Source organism: Sinocyclocheilus anshuiensis, unplaced genomic scaffold (assembly GCF_001515605.1).
Source record: "Sinocyclocheilus anshuiensis isolate Anshui unplaced genomic scaffold, SAMN03320099.WGS_v1.1 scaffold284, whole genome shotgun sequence".
Taxonomy (NCBI): domain Eukaryota; kingdom Metazoa; phylum Chordata; class Actinopteri; order Cypriniformes; family Cyprinidae; genus Sinocyclocheilus; species Sinocyclocheilus anshuiensis.
Window position 1 is genome coordinate 1,658,557 of NW_015554266.1, and position 26,084 is coordinate 1,684,640.

Genomic DNA, 26,084 nt, shown 5'->3' on the forward strand with positions numbered 1-26,084 from the left:
AGGCTCTGGTAATGGAACAAGAAGTAGATACTCTCTTGAGGAAGGGGGCCATAGAACGTGTTCCGCCTCTCTCGAGAGAATCAGGGTTCTACAGCCGTTACTTCATCGTTCCGAAGAAGGATGGGGGGTTGCGTCCGATCATAGATCTGCGTCTACTGAACCGCGCTATCAAACGATTTCGGTTCAAGATGCTTACGATCAAACAGATTGTGTCTCAAATCAAGTCCGAGGACTGGTTTGTCACGATAGATCTCAAGGACGCATACTTCCATGTATCCATTCTTCCTCAACACAGGAAGTTCCTGAGGTTTGGTTTCGGGGGCGAGGCATACCAATATCGGGTTCTTCCGTTCAGTCTATCACTCTCACCCCGCACGTTCACGAAGTGTGTGGATGCAGCGCTGGCTCCGCTGCGACTCCAGGGCATCCGCATATTGAATTACATCGACGGTTGGTTGCTTTTAGCTCAGTCAGAGCAGATGGCGGCTCGGCATCGAGATGTCGTCCTCCATCGGCCGTTCCATGGCAGCTCTCGTGGCCACGGAGCTGCGGTTGAATCTGTCCGAGTTACAAGATAAGGACAGATTCTTCCTTCTGGATGCCCCGCTATCGCCTTCTGGCCTCTTCGCAGTAGAAAAAAAAAAAAAAAAAAACCCCCTCATGATCAAGGTCATGCGGCGATGCTTACGTGCCTTAGACATGTGGAAGAAACCTTGTTTCCTGTCTCAAGGCCCGTTGCTGGGGGCTCCTTGTCATCGTGTAACGCTAACGACGGACGCTTCCCACACAGGTTGGGGAGCGGTCATGAGTGGCCGCTCTGCCCGAGGTCGGTGGGAAGGCCATCATCTCATGTGACAAATCAACTACCTGGAGATGTTGGCCGTGTTTCGGGCTCTAAAACACTTCCTTCCAGACCTAAGGGGACATCATGTGCTTGTCCGCACAGACAACACATCGGTGGTCTCTCTTCCGTTCGGTCTATCACTCTCACCCCGCACTTTCACGAAGTGTGTGGATGCGGCGCTGGCTCCGCTGTGACTCCAGGGCATCCGCATACTGAATTACATCGACGATTGGTTGATTTTAGCTCAGTCAGAGCAGATGGCGGCTCGGCATCGAGATGTCGTCCTTGCCCATATAAGAGATCTGGGGTTACGGCTGAATGCCAAGAAAAGTGTACTTTCTCCAATACAGAGGACCACTTATCTAGGCGTGGTGTGGAATTCGACAACGATGCAGGCACAGCTGTCTCCTGCTCGTATCGAAGCGATTCTCACAGCCGTGAGGGGAGTGAGAGAAGGCCAGTCACTTACTGTCAAACAGTTTCAGAGACTGTTGGGTCTGATGGCAGCTGCGTCCAACGTGATACCTTTTGGCCTGCTGTACATGAGACCCTTGCAGTGTCCGCACAGATAACACATCGGTGGTCTCCTACATCAACTGTCAGGGGGGTTTGTGCTCACCCCTTTACAGGCTGGCGCACCAGATCCTCCTGTGGGCTCAGGAAAAGTTCCTCTCGTTAAGAGCAGTCTACATCCCTGGGCATCTCAATCAGGGAGCAGACATCCTGTCGAGACAAAGGCTGAGGCCCGGGGAGTGGAGACTCCACCCAGAAGTGGTGGAGCTCCTTTGGGGGGAGTTCGGCCAGGTGGAAGTGGACCTATTCGCGTCGCAGGAGACACACTGTCCGCTCTGGTTCTCCCTCACACATCCAGCTCCACTTGGGCTGGATGCTATGGTGCAGACGTGGCCGAGGCTTTGTCTGTACGCATTTCCCCCGATCGCTCTGCTCCCGGGAGTTCTGGAGAGAGTAAGCCGGGACAGGGGTCCGTCTTTTGCTAGTAGCCCCGTTCTGGCCAGCCCGAGTATGGTTCTCGGACCTGGTGTCCCTCCTCGACGGCTCTCCACGGGAGATTCTGATCAGGAGGGACCTCCTCTCTCAGGCAGGGGGCACCATTCTTCACCCCCGCCTTGAGTTATGGAAGTTGTGGGCGTGGCCCCTGAGGGGGCACAGCTCATAGCATCTGGTCTCTCAACTGAGGTTGTTGAGACCATACTCCAGTCCAGAACTCCCGCCAGAGTCAAGGTCAGTAATAAAGTCTATAGTGATGTGAGACCAAGGCCTTTGACGAATGGGTAATGTTTGGAGCAACTCGGCTGGCAGTTGTTTGGACTGTTTATTGATGTTGCAATTCGAGCAGTTTAAAGTCAGTTCATTGATGATTCAGTGATGTCACCATCCAATTCAGTTCTCTTCCAATAGTGTCTGTGCAATCAAGCCGACAATATTACCAGAAATTAAGTGTCCCCAACTAAGCAAGCCAAAGGCGACAGTGGCAAGGAACCAACACTCCATCGGTGACAGAAATGGAGAAACTAACCTTGGGAGACACCAGGATCAGTCAGCAAGCCAAAGGCGACAGTGGCAAGGAACCAACACTCCATCGGTGACAGAAATGGAGAAACTAACCTTGGGAGAAACCAGGCTCAGTCTGGGGGACAGTTCTCCTCTGGCCAGACAAAACCAGCATGGTGTGGTTTAATTTCAGGCTGCAACACAGGTCAGATTGTGCAGAGGACTTGTCTGGCTCCTGTGGTCTTGTCCCAATGGCCGTCTAGTTGACGAGGTCTTCGCAGGGGACCTGTCTCTGGGGCTCATTTAGTTGACATGGTCTCTGCTGACATTCAGGGATGTAGAGGTTGTCTCTACGTGCTGATCCACCATCTGGTCTGGAAAGTTTCTTGAAGAATTTGGTTGTTCTGAGCTGTTCTAAGGCTGTAGGTACTAGTGGTGAGGGGTAGTGAAACTTTACTGTGATTTCATTCAGACCACGATAATCGATGATAGGTCAAAATTCACCATCTTTCTTTCCTACAAAGAAGAACACGGCTGATGCTGCTGAGTTGGGGGTCTGATGAAGCCCTTGGCCAGTTCTTCTTTGATGTAATTTTGCATGGCTTCAGATTCTGGTTGTGACAGTGGGAAGATACGACCACGGGGGGTCATAGTACCTGGCAGTAACTCAATGGCACAGTCGCTTGGTTGGTGGGGAGGTAATTGTGATGCCTCGACTTTACTCAAAGCTTCAATTAGGTCAGCACAGTCAGTGAGAAGGTCAGAAACGTGAATCTTCGTGTTTAACCTCTATGGTGCTTATGTGCAGAGCGGTGACAGATTGAAGACATTTGGTTTGGCAGATTTGGCTCCAGTATGTTATTTCTCTGTCAGCCCACGAGATCTGGGGATTATGTATGATGCTGGAGCCAGGGTAGTCTGAGAATGATGGCATAATTAGGAGAGGGAATAAGGTAGAGGCAAATTATCTCTGTGTGCAGGGCTCCAATCTGTAGTGTTAAAATGGCAAATGTAACCTGAACCCAGAGGTGCGTCATCTAATGCAGCAACTGACAAAGGAGATACACAGGAAGTCACTGGTATATCATTTTGCTTAGCAAAGTCAATATCAATGAGATTGCCTGCAGTCTCGGAGCCAAGCATAGCAGTAGTGTTAATCGTTTTTCCAGATACAGTCAACTGAACTGGTATTTCCATGCAAGAAGATGAGTAAGGCATTAATTTCCATGCACTTACCGAAGATGGGTAATGCTGGTTAGGACGAACTCTGCAAGTAGCCTTCACATGTCCGGATTGGCCACAGTACAAGAACAGATGTTGTTTAAATTGACATTCACTCTCCTCGGGTGCTAGAAGCACGTGACCAAGCTGCATCGGTTCTGGCTCGTTCTCGCTCTGATGAGTGGGGGTTGGCTCAGTAGCAGTCATTGTGAGTCTTATGTTGTCAACATGAATCGCCAATTCAGTGAACTGAATCAAATCCATTCCTTCATCATGACAAGCCAATTCAGACTGAAGTTCCAAATTTAGTCCCTTGTGAAAAAGCAGTTTCAAAGTATCCTCTACCCAGTTGGTTTGAGCCGCGTACGAAAATTGAGAACATACTCCACAGCAGTGCTCTTACCCTGTCAAAGAGACAGCAGTTGGTCTCCCGCATCCTGACCATTCCCCGGATGCTCGAACACCTCCCTGAAGTGCTGAAGGAATATATCGAACGATAGAAAAGTGAATCCATGGGTGACCCATTCCAAAGCCTTCCCTGTGAGCAACGAGCAGACAGACAAAATCCTGCTATCACTCGTGGGATATAACCTGGGCTGCTGGTTAACAAACAGAGAACACTGTAGCAGGAAACATTTACACTTGGCAGGGGACCCATCAAACTTTTCGGGAAAGCCGAGGCAAGGATTAACAGATACCGCGCACATGGGTGTTGAGCTTGGGGTGGGAGTAGACACCGTGCTCGGAGGAATAGCGTTGGGTAAGCGGAACTTCTTAACTAACTCCCTGGGTAGCGTCGTCAACTGGCTGAGCTGTTGCTGATGCACGGCTAAGATGTTAGCTTGAGCAGAGATCTCCGATGTGAGCTGTTGGAGAGCTGCTGGATCGGCGGGTGGCAAAGTCTTCTGTAATGAACCATCGGTCAGGTTGAGATTCATGTGCAGTTTTATTAAAAAAATGTATCAGTGTGCAAACATGCAGGGTCAATCTCCAACATAACAGTACCCAAGGCAACACAGGTACAAGGTCAGTAAACAGGCAATGGTTCAGGGCAGGCGGCACGATGATCATAAACAGTGTCCAGGCAAAACAATAGGCAGGCAGCAGAGAATCAATAATGAGAAAAAAGTCCAGGATCATACACGAGAAAGGCAAACCAAAATGAAGAATGCTCAGAATTGTCAGAGAACAAGACTTCGCAAAGAACAAGCTAGAGTGCACCACTTAAATAGTCCCGGTAATGGGCAACATGTGAGAGTAACGAGTTCCAGGTATGTGGGCTTGTGGGAAATAGGGTCCATGAACAGAGGTTAAAACTCAGGGAGCTAAGACCTCTGGTGGTGAGTGGGAGGAACCGCAGGAGCAGAACTCATGACAAGTTTAGTGGTACGGCAAGTTGTTTAGCAAAAGACAACCAATCATAAACTAAACAATGCTTTGCTCTCATTTTATTGTACAGAAACCAGACTGCTGTTAGTTTCGGTACCAGATGGAAATGTGTAAAAATATATTTTAGATCACTTTACACCACCAGAGTGGCTTTATGTGGTACTACAGTGGGTATAGAAAATAATCCCCTTCCTCTAAAAGAATCACATTTTGTTGCTTTTCAGCCTGAAATGAAGACAGATTTTTTTTTTATCCAGCTGTATTTACTCAGTGCAACTTATGAGTTGGAAAAGGGATCACCCCCCTCCTAAAAATTACTTGTAAACTCAATCAGTTGTAGCTAATCACCTTCTCAATGGTACAAAAAGCCATTTGACTTTCATCTGTGATCAGCTGTGGTCATTTTGATTAGCTCAGCATGAAAAGAGCTTTCCTGAAGCATTTCAGTCCTTGGTAGTGCAAGTGAAGCAAACAATCAACTATGGATGGCAAGGCACTGTCAAAAGATATCCGGGATAAAGTTGTGGACAGGCACAAGTCAGGAGATGGATACAAAAAAAATTCAAAGGCTTTATCAATGCCTAGAAGCACAGTGAAGTCTATTATTAAGCAGTGGAAGGTATTTGGTACAACACAGACCCTCCCTGGATCAGGACGTCACTCCAAACTGGATGAAAGAGCCGGAGGAAACTGGACAGAGAGGCGACCAAGAGGCCTACAGCAACTCTGAAGCAGTTGCAGGAATTTATGACAAAGAGTGGTCATTTTGTGCATGTGACAATAATATCAGAAATTCTCCACAAATGTGGCTTGTATGGGAGGGTTGCAAGAAAAAAGCCGCTCCTCAAGAAAGGCCACATGCATTCAAGACTGAGCTTTGCCAAAATGCACCTTGAAGATTCTGAGGCAGATGAGAATAAAATTGAATTATTTGGCCTCAACACCAAATGAAATCCAATTCAGCTCACCATCCAAATAACAGCATTCCTCCAGTAAAGCATGGAGGTGGTGATATACGGTTCTGGGGTGTTTCTCTGCAGCAGGGACTGGAGCACTTGTCAGGATAGAAGGAAAAATGGAGCAAAATACCCTCAGATTCTTGAGGAAAATCTGCTGCCATCTGCCAGAAAGTTGTCAATGGGAAGAAGGCTTACTTTCCAACATGACAATGACCCAAAGCACACAGCAAAACTGAGCACACAGTGGTTGAAGGAGAAAAAGCTGAATGTCCTTGCATGGCCTCGTCAGAGCCCAGACTTAAACCCCACTGAAAATCTGTGGAATGACTTGAAGACTGCAGTCTACAAAACGGTCACCATACAATTGAACTGAACTCGAGCAGTTCTGCAAAGAAGAGTGGGCAAATATGGCAAAGTCTAGATGTGCAAAGTTAGTAGAGACAGAGACATATCCCAAGAGACCTTGAAGACTGCAGTCCACAAATGCTCACCATCAAATTTAACTGAACTTGAGCAGTTCTGCAAAGAAGAGCAGAAGTCTAGATGTGTAGAGTTAGTAGAGACAAATCCCAACAGACTAAAGGCTCTAATTAAAGCAAAAGGTGCTTCAACAAAATACTGACACAAGGGGGTGATCCGTTTACAGACTCCGTGATTCTGGATTTTTATTTATTTATTTATTTATGACATGTTGGTGTTATATCTTTCACTTGGATGTAATAAGTGGCACTGATTAAATACAGCTGGATGATTTAGAAGAGTGAAAATAAAGAAGAAATGGTGACCAATTACAGACATTACAGTACATTTTTCCTTATACATTCATATACATTTTAAACACAGTGCTTCAATAACCATTAATATGTAAATCAATTTATCTAGAGTTTACAATTGTACCATGTAATATTATGAAATCCAGTAGTAACCCAGAGTACAACAAAACAACCTAGGAATAGAAATTAACTGTTATTGAAATTGAAATTCTACGCTAAAAGTTCTAATTTTAATTTTATTTTCAACATTTTATTTCTAAATGGACCTCCACAGCTATTTCACAAACATAATTTCTTCAGCACAGGTCTCATTTTACAGCATATGCTACAAACACCACTGACTTCAAAACAGCATGTACTGTCTAATCAACACAAACCCACTCTGTGATTGAGATGTGGTTGAATCATCAAGCCTGACCCCTACTGATCTGAGCTCACCCTGCACTCTGATGAGGAATATGAACTTCACTAAATCACCAAGGACAAACAGATTAAATCAGGTTCTGCCAGAATTTTAAAGATAACAGCAAAAAACAGAGAACAATGAAAATATATGCAATTTAAACTCACCAGGTATTTTGCCCTGCAGATTAAAATGATCAGGTGATTTAAGTAATGAAGATTATGGCTACACTCTTAAAAAAATAAAGGTTCAGTGATTCTTTGTAGCATATTATTTTCACCAAAATGAATTACCCTTTTCGTATCAAGAACCATTTGTTTTTGCAGTCCTTGAGTTTGATAAAAATTCCTGAGGATTCAGTATAGGTTCTTCAAATCAGTTTACCGTGTATCATGTAAATGAATTGTTTTTATATTTAGTTATACATCAGATTTATATTAAAAGGGAGTGTACATACCATTCAAGGTTTTTATTTGCATTTTGGTAAGGTTTGTATTTATATATTTATTTATTTTTAAATGACTCACCAAGACTAATTTTGTGATTTCCTGTGATGGCAAATCTGAATGTAAAATTTAATAAGATTTTTAAAAAATACAAATAAATAAATAGATAAATACATTTGAATTGCAATAAAAATATTTAGTAATTTTACAATTGTCTTTACTTTCCCTTTTGTGTCCTTCCTGCAGACTTTCTGGAGGCATTAAATATTAATAATACTAATAATAATAAAACGGTGTATACTTCGATGTGGGTTAAAAAAATTGTTAATGTTAACAATATGTATGTATATTTGTATGTAAGCAATGCTAATGTTTTTATTGCTTATTATGGATATTTATTTTAGCTTTCAGAATAAAGAAGCATGAATATGTCTACTTCAAAATCCACTGAAATAATAAACCATCCATACCCTTTTTTATACAATTTTCAAAATCCTATGATTTGGAACTAAAGGGAATCAGCTTATCTCTCTCTCTCTCTCTCACTCTACACACACCTCAAAATTGACCAATAAATTATTCTATTCCATTTAGCAAAGTATCCAACACTTTAATATAAGCTCAACACGTTAATTTACTTCAAATCTTTTCATTTGGTTCTGACTAAACACACTCATTAACAGGTAGCTGAAGGCAGTGGCCAACTAAAGAGAGTGGCTTAACTAAAGAGACGTATGAAAATACACATCCTATAAGTACCCAGCGTGCTGCTATTCACACACCTCACTAAGTCTAGTGACCGTCTAGCAACTCTTGGCATTATTAAGCACCTGGCTGGCAGAACGATAGCAGAGGAAAAGCAGTTTACTGGGCAAAATAGCTGCTTTTCTTGCTCGGGGTATTTGAGAATCTTATCGCTGGAATATCCCAAACTCCAACAGATAGCAGAGAAACAGCGGGAGCCTAGCGGACAGCTTAGAGGAAATGAAAACACATCCATCCACAGCTCTATCCTTCCTTTCTATTCCACTATTCTTCTGCCTGGAGATCAGCCACTCCAGAGATAATGGGGGGAGAGATTTGTATTTATAAAGAAAGAGAGAGAGAGAGACAAAGAATGTGGCCACAGTCTCTGAATTCAGCTCACTTATTAGAGTTTTAATATCCACACAGCATGTTCACGCAATCACACTGTAACATCAGTAAGTCAGACCAGACATTTTCAACGGGTGGCTGAATTTCCATAAACTCAAACAAACAAACACAATATTAGAAATTATTTTCACAAATAGGGTACAAATCGGTGTATGCATTTAGAGAAAGAATTCATTTATATCCCACAATGCTCTCTGTTTACAGCATTTCTGTTATGAGCGTGTACTATGTACAGTACCATACAAAAAATTGGAGTCAGTAATATTTTTTAATGTTTTTTTTTCTTCTTTTTTAAAAATATCTTATGCTCATCGAGGGTGCATTTATTTGATCAAAATATATTGAGAAATATTATTACAATTTAAAAATGTTTTCTATTTTAATACATTTTTTAAAGTATTTTATTCCTGTGATGTTAAATCTGAATTTTCAGCATCATTTCTCCAGTCTTCAGTGTCACATGATCTTTCAGAAATCATTCTAATATACTGATTTGCTGCACAAGAAACATTTCTGATTCAATGTTGAAAACAGTTGTTCTGCTTTACAATTTCGTGGCATTTTTGTGATTTTTTTTTTTAGAGTTATTATTATTGGAGTTTGGGTTATTTTACCATCATTGATGACTAGTTCAAAAGAACAGATTTTATTTGAAATATTAGAATATTTTATTAATATTTCTTTTGTAACATTAGAAATGCCTTTACTATCACTTTTGACAAATGTAATGCATTCTTGCTCATTAAAAGCATTAATTACATTTTTTTTTTTTTAAATCTTATTGACCCCAAAGCTAGGGTTAGCTTATTTAGGCTAAATCTACAATCCTGTTACCCATTCTTAGTGTTTTTATATACTTGTATACTAATTAAATTCACGCTAAAAGCTCATACATATTTAAGAAAATTTTTATTTGTTTTTAGTATCCTAAATTTGTGGAAATATTCTCTCAGTACTGTGATCTCTCGGCAGTTCTGTGGACCTGAGATTGACCTTTAACATCGGAGCAAAAAGACATACTAACAAAGACAATCATTCTTACTACAACAGGTGTCTGGGCTGAAGTGTGAACATCAGTTTCAAATGATTGCTTTATGTTTTACAGCAAACATTTACACCAACTACTCTTAACATTTTACAATCCACCATCAGGGATTTTAATGTAGCTCTCACCCATTGGCCCTGACATGACCCAGTGACCTCTGGAAGGCGAAAATGAGGTGTGAAGCATCTCAAACAATTGGGACAGTTTTAACACCATTACTGCATTTCTTTTCTAGCCTCCTAGATGCTCCGTGGCACCGCAATATTTGTCAAGAGAACTCTGGGTCACAACTGACCTGACAGTCAGGCGTGACATGAACAGCTCGCGTGATGAAAGTTGAATGATTCTGGTACCTGTTTTAGTCAGAGGGCTGGAAAACAGCTGCTGCAGGAGTTTGTTCTCTGACGTCCTCAAAACCACCACAATGTCTGCAGGAAGAGTGTCCCGGTTCTTCTCCAGAAAACCACTGACATTATACAACACCTGACAGAGAACACAAGACATTTTCATGTTTATTTGTTTAAGAAATTAACACTTTTATTCAGCAGTGGTGCATTAAATTGATCAAAAGTGACTGGAAAGACAATTCAACTTATTAAACAATTTAACAAAAAAATGTATATTTCGAATAAATGCAGTTCTTTCTGTTCATCAAAGAATTCTGAAAAAAATATCACAGTTTCTAACTAAATATTAAGCAGCACAACTGTATTAAACAGCACACTGCCAGAATTTCGTCTGAGGTCAAATTTGATCGCAACGGTCATTAAGGATCAGAGGAATCTTTTAGGATTTCCAAAATTTGTCTCAAGACAAAATCGTACATAGTGCACCTGGCTTAAGTCACACATAATTTGCTAAAAGTGAATTAAGTTGCACTAATTTTAAATAATAATAATAATAAATACAATATAAAGCTGTAGGTACTGCAAATAAAATGGTAAGTGATATTGTATTTACCTTGCCAGCATAATGCTGGATCCCGAAGCAAAGCTCCACACGCTTGGGCGTCCAGAAGTACTTGTTTCTCAGGTTATCCTGAAACTTATCTTTATAACAAACACTGAAGGTGAGTGGACAATCTCACCAAACTGACCTCTCATCTCAAGAATAAATATATATTTAAATGCAATGCCACTATTCAGTTAAAACTGATTTGCTATTAGCATTTTTCTTTAAAAAAGAGTGTATGCGAAACATCATGTAACCATGAAAGTACTCATTCAAAAGCATTACCGACGAGTGTTTGGTCGGTGGCCTGTGGGAAACGGCTCTCCTCATCCAGCAGAGACAGTAAACCCATGGGCTTCTGAAGAAACATGTCCAGAATGGGCCTGTTGTCCTCATATTCCACCAGACTGGCATCTACACCCTCGCTCTGATACTCGATCTGAACAAACACACACAGACACACACTGATATTAAGTAACCAAGAATGTGTTAAAAGACAATCAAAACTACATTTGTAAATAAAATACATTTCCTGGAAGCCTTACAGTTGAATGACTGCATCAACAATGTATTTGAATACAATACTAAATCATTTAACAATTTATAAGTTTATGATAAATGCTTGTCAGAATTCAGCAGTATTTTAACCACATTCAAAGACAACAGAATGATGATGAAATTGCATATAAAGATGTACTTTATTCCTACTAAAGGGGGTCAAAAATGCATTTAATATAAATGTATCTAATTCATGAGTCACAAGAAAAAGTCAGACCACTTGATAGACGGATCAACAACAGTTCTAGAGAGTTTCTGCTGAGGACACTTACAGAAAAGTCACATGAATTTTACACATTTTTCGCATTTGATCACATGTTTTTCACATGGTAATTTATATGAGTGATCCCATGGGATTTTACATAGGATTCACACAAAAGATGTTCCAAAAACACACATTTCCCATGTGGTTTTAACATGTTCTTATGTTTCACATGTGATTTTATCATGTTTCCACACATGAAATTTCACATGTGCGAAATCACATGTACATGTGGTCACATGTGAGCACATGTTTTAATGCACATGTGAAACTCATGTGACTTTTCTGTAAGGGGAGAAAAGGTCATACCACATTTCACCAGTTTTTGAAATTTCCATTTTCTTTCATTTCCATTTAAACCGATGCAGATGCATTCAAAGATAAATAGTGGTGGGTTTAAGATCAACTCGAGCTTAAACTCAAGAGAAAGTCTCACCTGTTCCAGCGCAAAGATGTGTTGATTGAAGTAGAACTGGATCTGTTCATTAGCGATGTTGATACACAGCTGCTCAAATGAGTTCTTCTTGAAGTTTTCGAAACCAAAGATGTCCAAAATCCCCACGTTCATTCCACTCTCAGCCGCACTTCAAAGACACGAAGAGCCAAACGTTATCCGACCGTCACAACACATTACGGCCTTAAGCACTCTAATGACCCAAACAACTAAATATTTTACGACCTGTCAACCAAGAAAACACAAAAACAAAGACCTTTAAAAACACAGGTCTGCGTGAGCATGTCATTTCAGTTTACGAAGAGCTCGGGCGCTCGTCTCTGAACATTCAGTCAGTCGCGATCTCCTCCAAACTCCTCCGACAGCGACCAGGGGTCACCTTCTGCTCCTGCTAACAGGTTATTAGTGGCAATAACGCTGAACGCGCTGCTGATTGGAGTGGAAATGGCAGAGTTTGGATGGTGTGCATCGAGGTGGAAGACGTGAGTTTCTCTGACAAGCCCGTGGCTGATGTCTGACAGGATTCGCTCGAATCAATGAACCGCTTTTCCACTCTCTCTGAAGTCTTTTTAATCATCTGCATATTATTTTTTCAATGTAACTCTGTATCAAACATTTATAAATACCTCTTTTTTTATAGCTCTTTTATTCTTTTGTTTTGGATATTAATATTCTGAGCTTTGTGGTGGTTAGACTGGAGGTCATCGATGGAGATGACGCTCGCGCATGTAAACGCATCCTTAACGGAGAGATTCAAGGAGAGAGATTGGCATGAAAGCTTAGAATTTACCTTGAAGTTACTGTTAAATTAACTAAAAGTCAATCAACAAAGATGAGCTCAACAGTATAGAATAGCTGAAAACAAAACTCTGTTTAAACCAGGCTGGGACACCAGCAAACCTACATGTGGAAAGGAAGAGTGCTTAATTGTATTGAATGTGCACTTGTAGTGTACTTTAAATTCTAATGGTATTAGAATATTTTAAAAAAGGTACTTGAAGATAGTAATAAATAAATAAAAGGTCAAAATAAAAGGTTTCGGGAAAAATGAAAATTCTGTCATCATTTACTCTCAAGTTGTATCAAACTTGTATGAATTTCTTTCTGCTGAACATAAAAGAAGGTATTTTGAAGAATGCTGTTAACCAAACAGTTGCTGTAGCCATTGACTTCATAGTATTTTTTTGTTTCCTACAATAGAAGTCAATGGCTACCAGAAACTGTTTGGTTACCAACATTCTTCAAAATATCTTCGTTTGTTTTCTACAGAAGAAAGAAAGTCGTACAGGTTTGGGGGCGAGTAACTGATGACAAAACTTTCATTTTTGGATGACCTGTCCCTTTAAGTGTAGTTAAAGAAAGTGCTTTCATGACAGTTTTCTAAAAAAATATACTTCTAAGATTTGATGTAGACTACATTACAAGTGCACATTAAGTTTTTCACAGGGGTGATGACAGCATTTTCATTTTTGGGGAAACTATTTCTTTAAGACCATATTGAAATTTCAGTTCAAATCGGTCTAAGTTGTGTCAATGAATTGCTAAAAGGGCTTTGTAAAATGGTAGGCTTGGGTATATTTTAACCTTAGACTGAATGATGCACCTCTGATAATAATGGTAATATTTATCATACCAGATGTTAGTGTCAGGCTGCAGCAGTGCATTGATGCGGTTCACTATCCAGCTGAAGAGGCGTCCGTACAGGGCTTTAGACATGGCGTCTCTCACATCAGTGGCCTTGTCCACGGTGTTGGTGCGAATGATGGTTTCTCCTCGAGTTACCACGCAGTGGGAGGTCAAAGCTTCCTGAAGCTCCTCAGAGCCAATACTGAGCAGAGCGGCCGCTGAACACAGCAGATACAGACAGAAGAACATCAGGAATTGATCTGTACCTCTCATCTTTAGACTCTCCTAAGTCAATTTATTTCTAACACGTTTATTTCATTAGGAAAATGTGGGTTCTGAAGATGCAAACCCAGAAACTAACATTCATGAAAGGTACAACATCTTTGAAAGGTTTAAAAAAAACAAATACAAAAGCATCAATAATTCACACTGAACCTATCGATGCTGACCAACGGAAACAGGCATGTTTTGTCGGATTGTTCTGCTGTCATTGGTCAGTGCTTGATTAATTTGCGTTCATTGGGTCATTGAATCTAAGAGAAGTAATGTACTGCAATGTTGTGATTGTTGGTCTGTGTTTGTCAGTGCAGTGTGAATTAGCCTTTAAACAACTAAATCCATGAGTTTCTCCATTGTTTTATCTGTAATCTAACATTTGATATACAGTATTTCATAATATTATATTCCAGGTTTAACTAGTTATGGGTTTAAGGCCACGTCGGACAACAAAGTGACCTGTAGCTCTCGGATATTTGTATTCAGAGAAGATTCAGAGTGTTTCTAATATTCTCTGTATTCAGGTTAATTATACTGGGAATGGACAAGTGGCAACAAACTAACTACCTAACCACTACTACCATCCTAACTAACTAACTAGTCAATAAATAAATAAATAAATAAAACATGACTGAGTGATTATACAGGAGAGATCTGTATGTGTCCTACTTTATGTAGGGTTACAGAAGAATGCCTACAGTAGAGTGTTTATTGTATTATGATATAATATTTACAGCTATTACAGGCTCTTACCATTGTCTAAGGCCTCAGAGTCGGGCACCTCACTCTTGTCGCTCTGATGTTGGGAGCTGGTGGATGTGAACTCAATATTTCCTGTGTTTAAAATGCCTGATAGAATTCTGTACACAGAATTCACTTCCTGTATATGAAAAAATATAAATTATTGGGAGTGAACTCAACAATCCCTTTAATAATTGCATGTGATTAAAAAAATATAAATTCGAATTTCAGCTGTACCTCTTCAGTAAATCCTATGATACGGAAACAGTCCTGAATGGCACCAAATTGCTCCTCGTAGAGTTTGCTAGAGACTATGTCCTGCATTACTTTACCATTAACACAATCAATGTATCTGAAAGACCAGAAAAGTAACATGAATCTCTGATCTCTGTCAGTGACACTGTAGATACATAATCGGGAGTCAGAATCACACGTCTTTATAAGCACTGAGTCTGTTTCACTGCATATAAACACAAACCTGGGGACAGTTTTGTTGGGTAGCCTGTATTTCTTGAGGTTGTCTTGGTGGTAAAGACCAGCATAGATGTAATAAAATATGTGGAAGTTTTTCTCGCCCCTGCAAAAGAAAATATAAGCTGTGAATAGTGATTAATGTTAAAAATGGCCACAGATCTAGGCACAAAGGTTTCTCACGTAGCCTGTTTGATGACTCTTGATTTCTCCAGAAGATACTCAGAGATCTTAGCACCCATGACGGCCCCTGTAGGTGTGAACTTCATCTCCAGGTACTTTCCGAAGCGGCTGGAGTTATCGTTAATGGCTGTGCACGCATTCCCAAATGCCTCCACCAGGGGGTTCACCTGAAGAATCTTCTCACGAAGTGTTCGATTATTAGCCTTGAAATAGAAAACAACAGATGATGTTTGAAGAGTGTGACCCAGATTTTTAATCTGCAAATCTTACAGCCACGGATGATTACGTCACTAGAGGGAAAATGATCAGGAATCTCATAATAAAACACATAAACGATTGCTTACTGAAGCATTTATTTAGAGCACATACAGTAGTGTATGAATGAAGTGTGTTAGCTAATGTATAAAAGATGTGAGTACTCAACTTTTCCCAGAAATGTGAGATGTTGGACGATGAGGTGGGCACTCTCAGTTTTACCGGCTCCACTTTCTCCACTAATGATTATACACTACACAGACAAAACAATTGAAAACATAAATGTCGTTGACACTGGTAGAAATTATGTTGGTTAAAAAAAAAGAAAAAAAAGCACTCTCCCATAATGCACATACACTACTGTTCTAAAGTAAAATGTTATTTTATTTTATTTTATTTATTTACTTATTTATTTACTTACTTACTTATTTTATGTTTAAGAAATAAGTCGTGTATGCATTTATTTGATCAATACAGTTACAACAGTAATATTGCAATTTAAAATAATTGTTTTCAATATTAATATTCAATATTCAATATTTTAAAATGCAGTCATTGCTCCAATATTTTTTATCCTTCAGAAACATTTCTAATATACATTTCTAATATATTTCTAATAGTGATGTTCAAAAAACATTTCTTATTATTATCAATGTTGAGAACAGTTTTGCTGATATAATATTTTGGAAATGGTGAATTGCCCAGTCAGTCTTAGTCTTAGTCCTGTGTCAAATGTACTTTTTAGTAATTATCATATGTAGTCAACATTGTACGCATGTGCATGATTGCCAGATTGCAAAAATTAACCAAAACTTAATTTTTTAAAAAATTTATGCAGAATTTTATTTATTATTTTTTTTAATGCATCCTTTTAACAGAGAAGCTCTGATATGGGGATTTGAACTCTTGGTATCTGGCAACCGCACACATGAAGCCTCGCGTAGTAGAGGCGTGTACAGCAGTCCGCAATAATGTTTTGTCTCCTTTTTTCGACGAAAATAAAGAGATTTTTGTACAGTTTTTAAAAAACATACATTTCAGTCTCGACTTTTATCGGCAACAATATTACATGTTGATATAGTTACAGTTATCGTTTATTGAGCTTATTGTCATCTCGTCATCGTCTCGGTAGTCATGGGAATAAAGCTTGTCAACTAACATTTTTCGTCATAGTTTTCATTAACAAAATCAACACTAGTCCAAACAACATTTATTTGAAATAGAATATTTTTGAAACATTGTAAGACTTACGCTTTTTGGCTAATTTGAATTGTCCTTGTGGAATAAAAATATTAATTTCTCTCTCTCTCTCTCTCTCTCTCTCTCTCTCTCAAACAAAAAAACTAATTTAAATAAACTATAGTGTGAAGACTGTTTAAAGAAAAGTGACAACTGGTGAACCCCACATAGATATCTAAAACCATATTTAAAGACAACCTGCTATGTCTATGAACCGTGTGTATGTTAGATATACTCTACATTGTTTTAGGAACGAGAATGCAGACACAGAAAGCAGTACCTGGTCTTTGGAGAGGGTGACCATGCTCTGATAGGCTGCATCAGCGGTGGCAAAGATGTGTGGGGGGTTAGTGGAGCGTTTCATCCCATGATAGAGCTTTGAGAACTGAGAACAGAGGCGTTTTCAGACACAAAACTACATCTTAGTTCACTCCCTACAAGGAAGCTTTGATTCTGAAAGCCAGCTTGAAGTGGCTCCCACACAACTGTTACAAAGTGTGATGTGGATCATGCATTTCACCAAAAAATGGTTAAACAAAGATGGTATGCTTTAGACATGAACTATGCTCTATTGCACAGCCTGATGTTGCTGCTCTCACCTGTGGAGAGTAGATGTTGAGGTTCTGGAAAGGGTTAAGCGCTATGAGGATGTCACCAACATATGTGTAGATCTGCAGCTCCTGATATCGCCTCTGAAGATGTGCAATGATTGTTTCCTAGAAAAGAGAAATGCTGGAGATGGAAATGTTTCTTTGTTGTTTATACTACAAGATTCACTGAATTCACATAATTTGAGACAGTTTAGTAATGGTCTGTATATTGAATTTCACCTCATTTTAAAGTCAACATCAAGGCAACTCATTTTACTTTTGCAATTTTAGGCATTTTTAATGGAGTTATGTTATGATTTGGAATAACATTCACTGATCTCGCAAAATAAGTCCAGGAACATGTATTAAGAAAGTAAATAAGGTCAATTTGATTTAATGTTGCGTTTACATCTAAAAATAAAAAATATATATGTCTGTATGATTAAGAAAATGAAAGCCTATGTTTAGATTTCAGGCAAATCATCTAAATACCTCATCTAAAACCTCCAGGTTCACCAGATCATCATCAGGACAGCTCTCAATGATCAGGGTTTTGCGAGTATTGATCCGCTCATGCCTAGAAAAGACAATAAAGCAATGTTACCACTTCATTAAACATGAGATACTAGAAAATCAATTCAATCATAAACAATTACATATTTTTTTTAAGGAAATTTAAAACTCAGTGCCATGATTCTAGGCTGTTGTTGGAGATTGCCAGGGCTAGTTCTAGGATATTCTGTGGGGTTGGTAGGTGTTTACTGGCCTCTAAAGACAAAAGAGCCCACAAGTGTGATATGATACTCTAGTCTCTAGTCTCTTGACTGTTTGGAGTCAGTAAGATGTTATAATGTTTCTGAAAGTCTCTTCTGCTCACCAAGCCTGCATTTATTTGATCAAAAATACAGTCAAAACAGTAATATTGTGAAATATTATTACAATTTAAAACTACAGATTTCTGTTTGGATAGATTTTCAAATGTAATTTATTCCTGTGATCAAAGCTGAATTTTCAGCATCATTACTCCAGTCTTCAGTGTCACATGATCCTTCCGAAATCATAATAATATGCTGATTTGCTGCTCAAGAAACATTTCTGATTATTATCAATGCTGAAAACAGCTGCTTAACATTTTTGTAAGGATTCTTGATGATGAAGAATGTTCAAAAGAACATTTTGTAACATTATAAATGTCTTTATCAACATTTTTGATCAATTTAATGCATTAATTTAATTAATTACAACAATCTAACTGAACGGTAAGTCTATGGGTTTTTTTCTGAGCATTTTATCAACTAGCTGGTCCAAAATGTAACTCAAATGTAATAGCACACATTAATAAGCTGCATCATTTGAAGTATCATCGACATCCATAGCACAAATAGTGTAGGACTAGTTAGTTGCATGCATGGCAAATGTTTAGTGTTAGAGGTTTGTTAGAATCCTTAACTCTACGTTTTAGGAACAGGAATAGTGATGCTTGACTTAGTAAACACCAAAAAAAAAAAAAAAAAACTAAGCATCTAGCCATGCCATTCCTTTGTGCGGTATCAGGGTGTGATGCAGGTCTATCCTCTGGGGTATAAAGGCTATTATAGCGTGTAGTGAATGCACTTCATCAGGGTTTGACCCTCTATTGTATTTTTGACCTTTAGATCACGAGGAAGCAGCTGCTCTAGTCACAGCTCTTAAAACCCATCGGGCCCCGGGGACATGACAGCGTACAGACACGATGCACTGCGCTTTATGTGTGTGTGGCTCTGTTTCTGTGTGTATCAGTGTTCCCTCACTCTGTAATCACTTCACTGATATTTGCCATCAGTGACTAAACAGAGAGAGCACAGCCAAACTCATAATCTCATTAAGGCTCTGTCAATATCAGGCTAGCAGATTATATGTGGCCTGGGGAATAAGGGCTACAATCTGGCAACCCTCTGACTGTTTATTCACAATCACAGAGCGTACCAGCCCCCACTTTCTCAGAATAAGTTAATAGCTCAACTTAACCAATTCACAAGGTGCATGGAAGCAAACTGTGTACAAAAATATGAAAACGAATTCAGCACCACTTGTGATGAAGGGAAATTTAATAATTAAAAAAAAATAAGCCTAAGAGCCTTCCTCAGCTTCAACACACATCATACGCAGACATTTAAAGGGGTCATATGATGTTGCTAAAAAGAACATTATTTTGTGTATTTGGTGTAATGAAATGTGTTTATGCGGTTTAAGGTTAAAAAAAAAACATTATTTTCCACATACTGTACATTATTGTTTCTCTATGCCCCGCGTTTCTGAAACGTCGATTTTTACAAAGCTCATCGGTCTGAAAAGCAAGGTGTGCTGTGATTGGCCAGCTATCCAGTGCGTTGTGTATAAAGAATATCTCTTTAGATTTGAGACTTTAGTCTTTGCAACTTTACAGATCTTCTTTATGCACCAAGAGCTTGAAAAATTGAAATCGCATCATATGACCCCTTTAAAAACACATCTACATATTGGATTACTCATTCACAAATTAGCAACAGTTAACAAGCTTCACTCAAGACGTCAAACTAATTAGTAAGAGTTAACTACCCAAAAGCAACAATCACCCAATCAGAGTAGATCCACATCAGATTAACATATCTTACACATAAAAAAAGAGTCATACTTTAAAACCACCATCACAAAAAGTCTTTAAGAGAAAAATCCTCATTCATACCTTTTGGAAAAAGACTTTTCAAACAAAAGATCCAAAAAGTTTCCCGCTTCTTTCAATCAATGTTACCACCTCTTATATTCATGGTCCTTTTCAATTCCAAGAAAGCAAAAAGATGACATTTTATGGTTACATTCACAAAAATGTCTTGCAACAGGACTCTTTAGATCCTTTATTGCACTTCTTCTGTTATCATTTCTTGTAATGAACGGGATGTTTCACCAACATAAATTTTGTTACATGCACATTGGATTTTATAAATCACATTATTTGTCTTACATGTTATAAAACTCTTGATAAAAACAGGACTTTTATTATAAAAAAGAAAAAATTTTTTTTTTTTTTTTTTTTTTGTGAATTCACAATTAACACAATTTCCACATTTAAAATTGCCCAATAAAACTTGACCTGTAAGGGTATTTTGTGTTGTGAAATCTGTTTTGTAGAACATGCTTTTACAACTTTTTTTAAAGTAATTAATGGTTCCTTATTAAATATCCCATTAAGTTTTGGATCATCTTTAAGAACGTAGCAATACTTCAATATAATATATTTAATATGAATTGTCTTTGGAGTATATGTAGTACAAAAGATAAGATCTGGATTTGTTTTAGATGTTTTTTTTAATTCACAAGCATATCTCGACTTTTAAGATCTACTTTTTTAACTGCATTATACAGCCATAGCCCTTTTTTATTTAGTATGCATTACATTGATATTAAGTGACAGTAAAAGATTTATAATGTTACAAAAGATTTATATCTTAAAGAAATTCAGCTCTTTTGAACTTTCAATCAACAAAAAAATCCTGAAAAAAAAGCATCACAGTTTCCACAAAATATTAAGCAGCGTGAAACATTTGCCCAAGAAACATTTCTTATTATTATCGATGTTGAAAACAGCAACAGTGATAATAATAAGAAATGTTTCTTGAGCAGTAAATCAGTAAATCAGCATATTAGAATGATTTCTGAAGGACACTGATGCTGAAAATTCAGCTTTGATCACAGGAATAAATTGCATTTTAAAATATACTTAAGTAAAAAAGTTTTTACATTTTTATAATATTTCACAATATTATTATTATTATTATTATGGTAGTAGCGTAATTCTTTCTTTATTTTTTTTTTGGTGAAGCAAATCAACTACAAATATAAACCACCTTATAATAAATCATGTTCACCTGTTTTTCATGTGAAAGGCCAGATTTTATCAAGCTGTTCAATACAGTAAACAAAATATGTTACACTGCTCAATATATTTATATTTGAAATTCAGCAATAGACATTTTTATGCAAATCTAAAGGCCAATTTGAGTTAATTTATAACTCAGCTAGTGTGAATACTATAGGCAGGGTTGTCATTTAAATTCAAAAGGCCTGGGACAAAATTTTGGCCCCCTCTCCCCTCCTCTGGGCCCAGAGAGTAAGTAATACAAGACTATAAGATCTGCAGGATTTTAGGGGTCTAAATGAAAACTTTTAAGATGAAGCCATTGGAAACTCTTTCATTACGTTTTTAATGTTGCGTCTATATAACAGCATCAGAGATATCCGTTTTGTTTGACTTATACGCTGTTGAAGTCATGCCATCCGACTGAATCGAATGCTCCTATATGCCAGCTTCTCAGAATAAACTCGAGGAGCTTCATTCCTCCACAGATAATACTGCCATCAGCTGGAACGAGGAAACCCTCAACACACAGGTTGTTTGCTCTGATTCATATATTTCTAGACTGTCACAACAGCAAGTCTCACTGTTTCACATTTAGACGTGATAAATCCAGCACGACAGCTCTGCATCTACAGAGGACAGTGATAAACGCAAGTCAATGACCGCTGTCATGGTCAAGGCTGCCAGATCTTTGGTCTGACCCTGAGACGAATCAGAAGTCACTGAAAGCACTTCAAAATGACAGTCTATGGCAGACTATTATAGACCTAAAAAAAATAATACTTCGGTTTAATCCACCTGTATATTTACAATCTGAAGTGGTGATGTTTCACGGTCAGCCTTTTTAAAGCACGTGATGTAATGTGTTTTTCTCTACCTCATGAACATCTCGATCTCATTTCAGGAAAGAGCTGTGAGGTCACAGTGTTGTTCTGGCCTGTGGTTTGTGTTGTGGGCAGGATGTACCTGGTCTTGATCCGGTTGCCCACGTCCTGTTGCTCGCGGATGAGGACCGACAGCTGCTGTCCGAGCGACGTGTCTTTTCCATGAGCCTGTTTAATGAATGGATGCTCCAGCAGATGCGTCACTGATGGACGTGTCTCAAAATCCTTTATCAAACACCTGCAGATAAGAGAAGGGATGAAGGAGAAAAATCGAAGAGAAGACCAACAGAAAGCAGAGAAGCATGCAATGTCACAGACGACACATAACAGCAGCAGCTCCCCATATGTGACAAGGAAATTAGCATTAAAAATGATCAATAAATAAAAATGTACAAAGTGAACAAGTAAAAGGTCCTGTATAATAAGGCCTTCAGCGAGGTTAAACAAGTCACCTGTACATCGTCATATAGCTCCAGTGTCTGACACGATGACCAGAAGCTCAGTGAGGTCTAAACTGAACATCTGACCAGCCGTCTCTCTCTCTGTCTCTCTCTTTCTCTCTCATCACCATAGTATCCAGTGTAAACAGTGTTATCATGTGTCTTCAGGCCTGTCTCTGTTGTTCTGGACTACATGCATGCAAGTGTCCTCCTGCTCAGATACCGTGGTTACCTGTTGATCATGTCTCATGACACCATTTTCATATTGCTTTATGATCTCTTGAACAGCAGGTATTTCCTCTCGCGATGCATTGTGCATTGTAGCTGTACCCTTAATTGTAATGAATGGGCACTTTTAGTGTACATCAAATCTTAAAAGTATATTTAAAAAAAAAAATGTATTTGCAGATAATATAAAATTAATTAAGTAAAAGGCTGCTTAAGTGTACATAAAAAGAACACAATTTCATGACGGTTTCTTAACACACTTTTAAAAAGTGCACTTTGTAATAATGTCAAATGAAGTTTTAATGTACATTTTAATGTATGATTAAATAATATTTTGTCTTGCTTTAAAGAAGTGCACTTCTTTTGATGTGTTGGCTAACATACTGTACTAAAGCACATGGAAACTACTTGCATTAGTATGGTATTTGTACTTGTACTTACAGTATTTATCTAGAATGTATTATTCAATATTACATTTACAGTTAATATATTTCAAATTAACTAAACTCCACGTTTATTATTACGAATGTTAAATTACAAATATATTTAAATACATGACATACACGTTTGAAGGAAAATAACATTAAAATATACTTAGTTTACCATAAATGCTTGTCAGTACACTTTTAAAATACAGTAACCATTTTTAAAATACAGTAGATTTTGAAATTACATAAAGATGTACTTAAGTCCTACTTGAGTGGGTCTGAAAGCACTCTAAATTCCAACTAATTGCATTTAATTTAATTGTAAACTCTAATACATTTCATTTAATTGCAATTAATATGCGATCAACTGTATCAAAACAAAGTTTTTTTAATTGAGCGGTAACTCTACAATAATGTTCCATTTGTTACCATTCGTTAACTACATTAGTTAACATGAAGTAACAATGGAAAATATTTGTATATTTGTAAATTTGTAAAGAATTTATTACTCTCAGTTATAATAATTTAAACATTTACCAATACATTATTAAAATTCAAAGTTGTGTCTGTTTATATTACTTAATGGATGTTGACTAACAATGAACAGTTGAACTTATTAATTAATGTTATCAAAGATAAGCACATACTGTAACAAATTGCTCATTGTTAGTTAATGCAATAATTAACGTTAATTAATGGACCTTATTGTAAAGTGTTACCATTTGCGCAACAAGTATTCTTTTTATATGCTAAAATTTACTTTTTCCACAAGGGTAGTCATTAGCTGGACTGAATTTGGCAAAATGTCTTTTCTTTTTCCCATTTTTCCTCATCTGTCCAGTCTGTATTTTTTTTCTTGTTTCCCTGTTTTCCAGAAAGTAAAGCACTAAGCACAGTGTCCGTCTAAATCTCAGTGGCCTGCTTTACTCTAGACTGAAACCACGGCTGTGCTGAGACCAGCCATAGAGCCCATTAAATGCTGTAAATAGGCGCAGGGGTCTGACATTAGTGCTCGGCTGAGGCTCTGAACAGCAGGCGGCTCTGATAGCAGAGTGGAGGCCATTCAGCTGCACAATTACACACGCATTCATAATGCAGGAAAAACAGCGTGCTGTTATAGTACACACACAGGCAGAGAACAAACAGCCGGCACCTCGCGATAACGTTGTGTCCCTGTACACTTATAAAAACCCTCATCTGGGCTGAAGTTGATTTATTGTGCCAAACACAAATACTGAGAGATGCATTGTAATTTTTTCCTGCAAGTATATGTGTTTTTTTCCAAGCTTTACTTAATTAATGATCACATCATAATTAGACAAACAGATTTATGCAGACGAATGTTATTGTTTTTTTAATAGTGACACTGGAGCGTATAGGTTGTGGACAGCAAAGCATCACAGGCTATTTACTATGAGCGTTGTCAGGCCTCCTCTCGCTACAGAGGTTTATTTATTGAGGCCTCCGCTCACGAGAGCTCCGCCAGGACAGTGTCGGTGAGTTGTAGGCTCTCTGTGTGCCTCCTTGCAAGATGTCCTAAGCGTGGGGTGTAGTTAGGCCTCCTCTCGTTTAAAGAGTCGTCATGTTGAGGCCTCCGCTCCTAGAGCTCGGCCATTTACTGTGAGCGTCGTCAGGCCTCCTCTCGCTACAGAGGGCTGTAGATTGAGGCCTCCGCTCGCCAGAGCTCCGCCAGGACAGTGTCGGTGAGTTGTAGGCTCTATGTGTGCCTCCTTGCAAGATGTCCTAAGCGTGGGGTGTAGTTAGGCCTCCTCTCGTTTAAAGAGTCGTCATGTTGAGGCCTCCGCTCCTAGAGCTCGGCCATTTACTGTGAGCGTCGTCAGGCCTCCTCTCGCTACAGAGGGCTATTTATTGAGGCCTCCGCTCACGAGAGCTCCACTAGGACAGGATCTGTGAGTTGTAGGCTCTCTGTGAGCCTCCTTAGAAGATGTCCTGAGCATGGAGTGTAGTTAGGCCTCCACTTGTTTAGAGAGTCGTCATGCTGAGGCCTCTGCTCCTAGAGCTCGGCTAATTACTGCGAGCGTCGTCAGGCCTCCTCTCGCTACAGAGAGATATCTATTGAGGCCTCCGCTCGCCAGAGCTCCGCCAGGACAGTGTCGGTGAGTTGTAGGCTCTATGTGTGCCTCCTTGCAAGATGTCCTAAGCGTGGGGTGTAGTTAGGCCTCCTCTCGTTTAGAGAGTCGTCATGTTGAGGCCTCCGCTCCTAGAGTTCGGCCATTTACTGTGAGCGTCGTCAGGCCTCCTCTCGCTACAGAGGGTTATTTATTGAGGCCTCCGCTCACGAGAGCTCCACTAGAACAGGATCTGTGTGTTGTAGGCTCTATGTGAGCCTCCTTACAAGATGTCCTGAGCGTGGGGTGTTAGTTAGGCCTCCTCATGTTGAGGTCTCCGCTCCTAGAGCTCGGCTAGGCGGTAAGGTAGTATGCTAGGTTGTTTGGCTCTCTTGGAGCCCCCTTGGCTACTGACCATATATGGAGTGTGCTAGGCCACCTCTCACTTTGAGAAGTGTTGTATTTAGGCCTCCACTCTGCAGAGCTTCGCGGGCCATTTAGCTAAACTGAGCGTTAGGCTCTATGTGAGTCTCTTTGGCCTCCGCTTCTTAGAAGTTCTGGTCTATGGTTGTGTTGCAGGTGCAGGGGTGAGGACTCCTTGAGTCTTGTCTTGGCTCAGCCAATAAGGTACTCATCCCTTCAGCATTGCGGCGTTGATTTACCGTTCCCCATAGCACCCTCTAGAGGACGCAGCGTAGAGTTCCCTTTCGAAAGGGAACGTCTCAGGTTAAGGTGACATAAGCACCAGAAAGTATAAAAGCAGAGCGCAAACCAGCTTCGATGAAGTAGCGCCTGCAGGGATGCAGGG

At 39.3% G+C, this 26,084-nt stretch overlaps 1 protein-coding gene across 1 annotated transcript in view; it reads right to left on the reverse strand.

The window, feature by feature from the left end:
- Positions 1–26,084, reverse strand: part of myo3b (myosin IIIB) — a 117,235-nt gene that overhangs the window by 44,480 nt on the left and 46,671 nt on the right. The window contains exons 10-23 of the mRNA XM_016464173.1: positions 22,194–22,349; positions 17,846–17,930; positions 17,363–17,479; positions 17,044–17,148; positions 15,694–15,777; positions 15,270–15,472; positions 15,094–15,192; positions 14,853–14,967; positions 14,628–14,754; positions 13,606–13,816; positions 11,955–12,102; positions 10,984–11,137; positions 10,708–10,796; positions 10,101–10,230 (exon numbers count right to left, since the gene is read on the reverse strand). Coding sequence (XP_016319659.1) covers positions 10,101–10,230; positions 10,708–10,796; positions 10,984–11,137; positions 11,955–12,102; positions 13,606–13,816; positions 14,628–14,754; positions 14,853–14,967; positions 15,094–15,192; positions 15,270–15,472; positions 15,694–15,777; positions 17,044–17,148; positions 17,363–17,479; positions 17,846–17,930; positions 22,194–22,349 — 1,823 coding nt within the window. The remainder of the gene's footprint in view (positions 1–10,100; positions 10,231–10,707; positions 10,797–10,983; positions 11,138–11,954; positions 12,103–13,605; positions 13,817–14,627; positions 14,755–14,852; positions 14,968–15,093; positions 15,193–15,269; positions 15,473–15,693; positions 15,778–17,043; positions 17,149–17,362; positions 17,480–17,845; positions 17,931–22,193; positions 22,350–26,084) is intronic.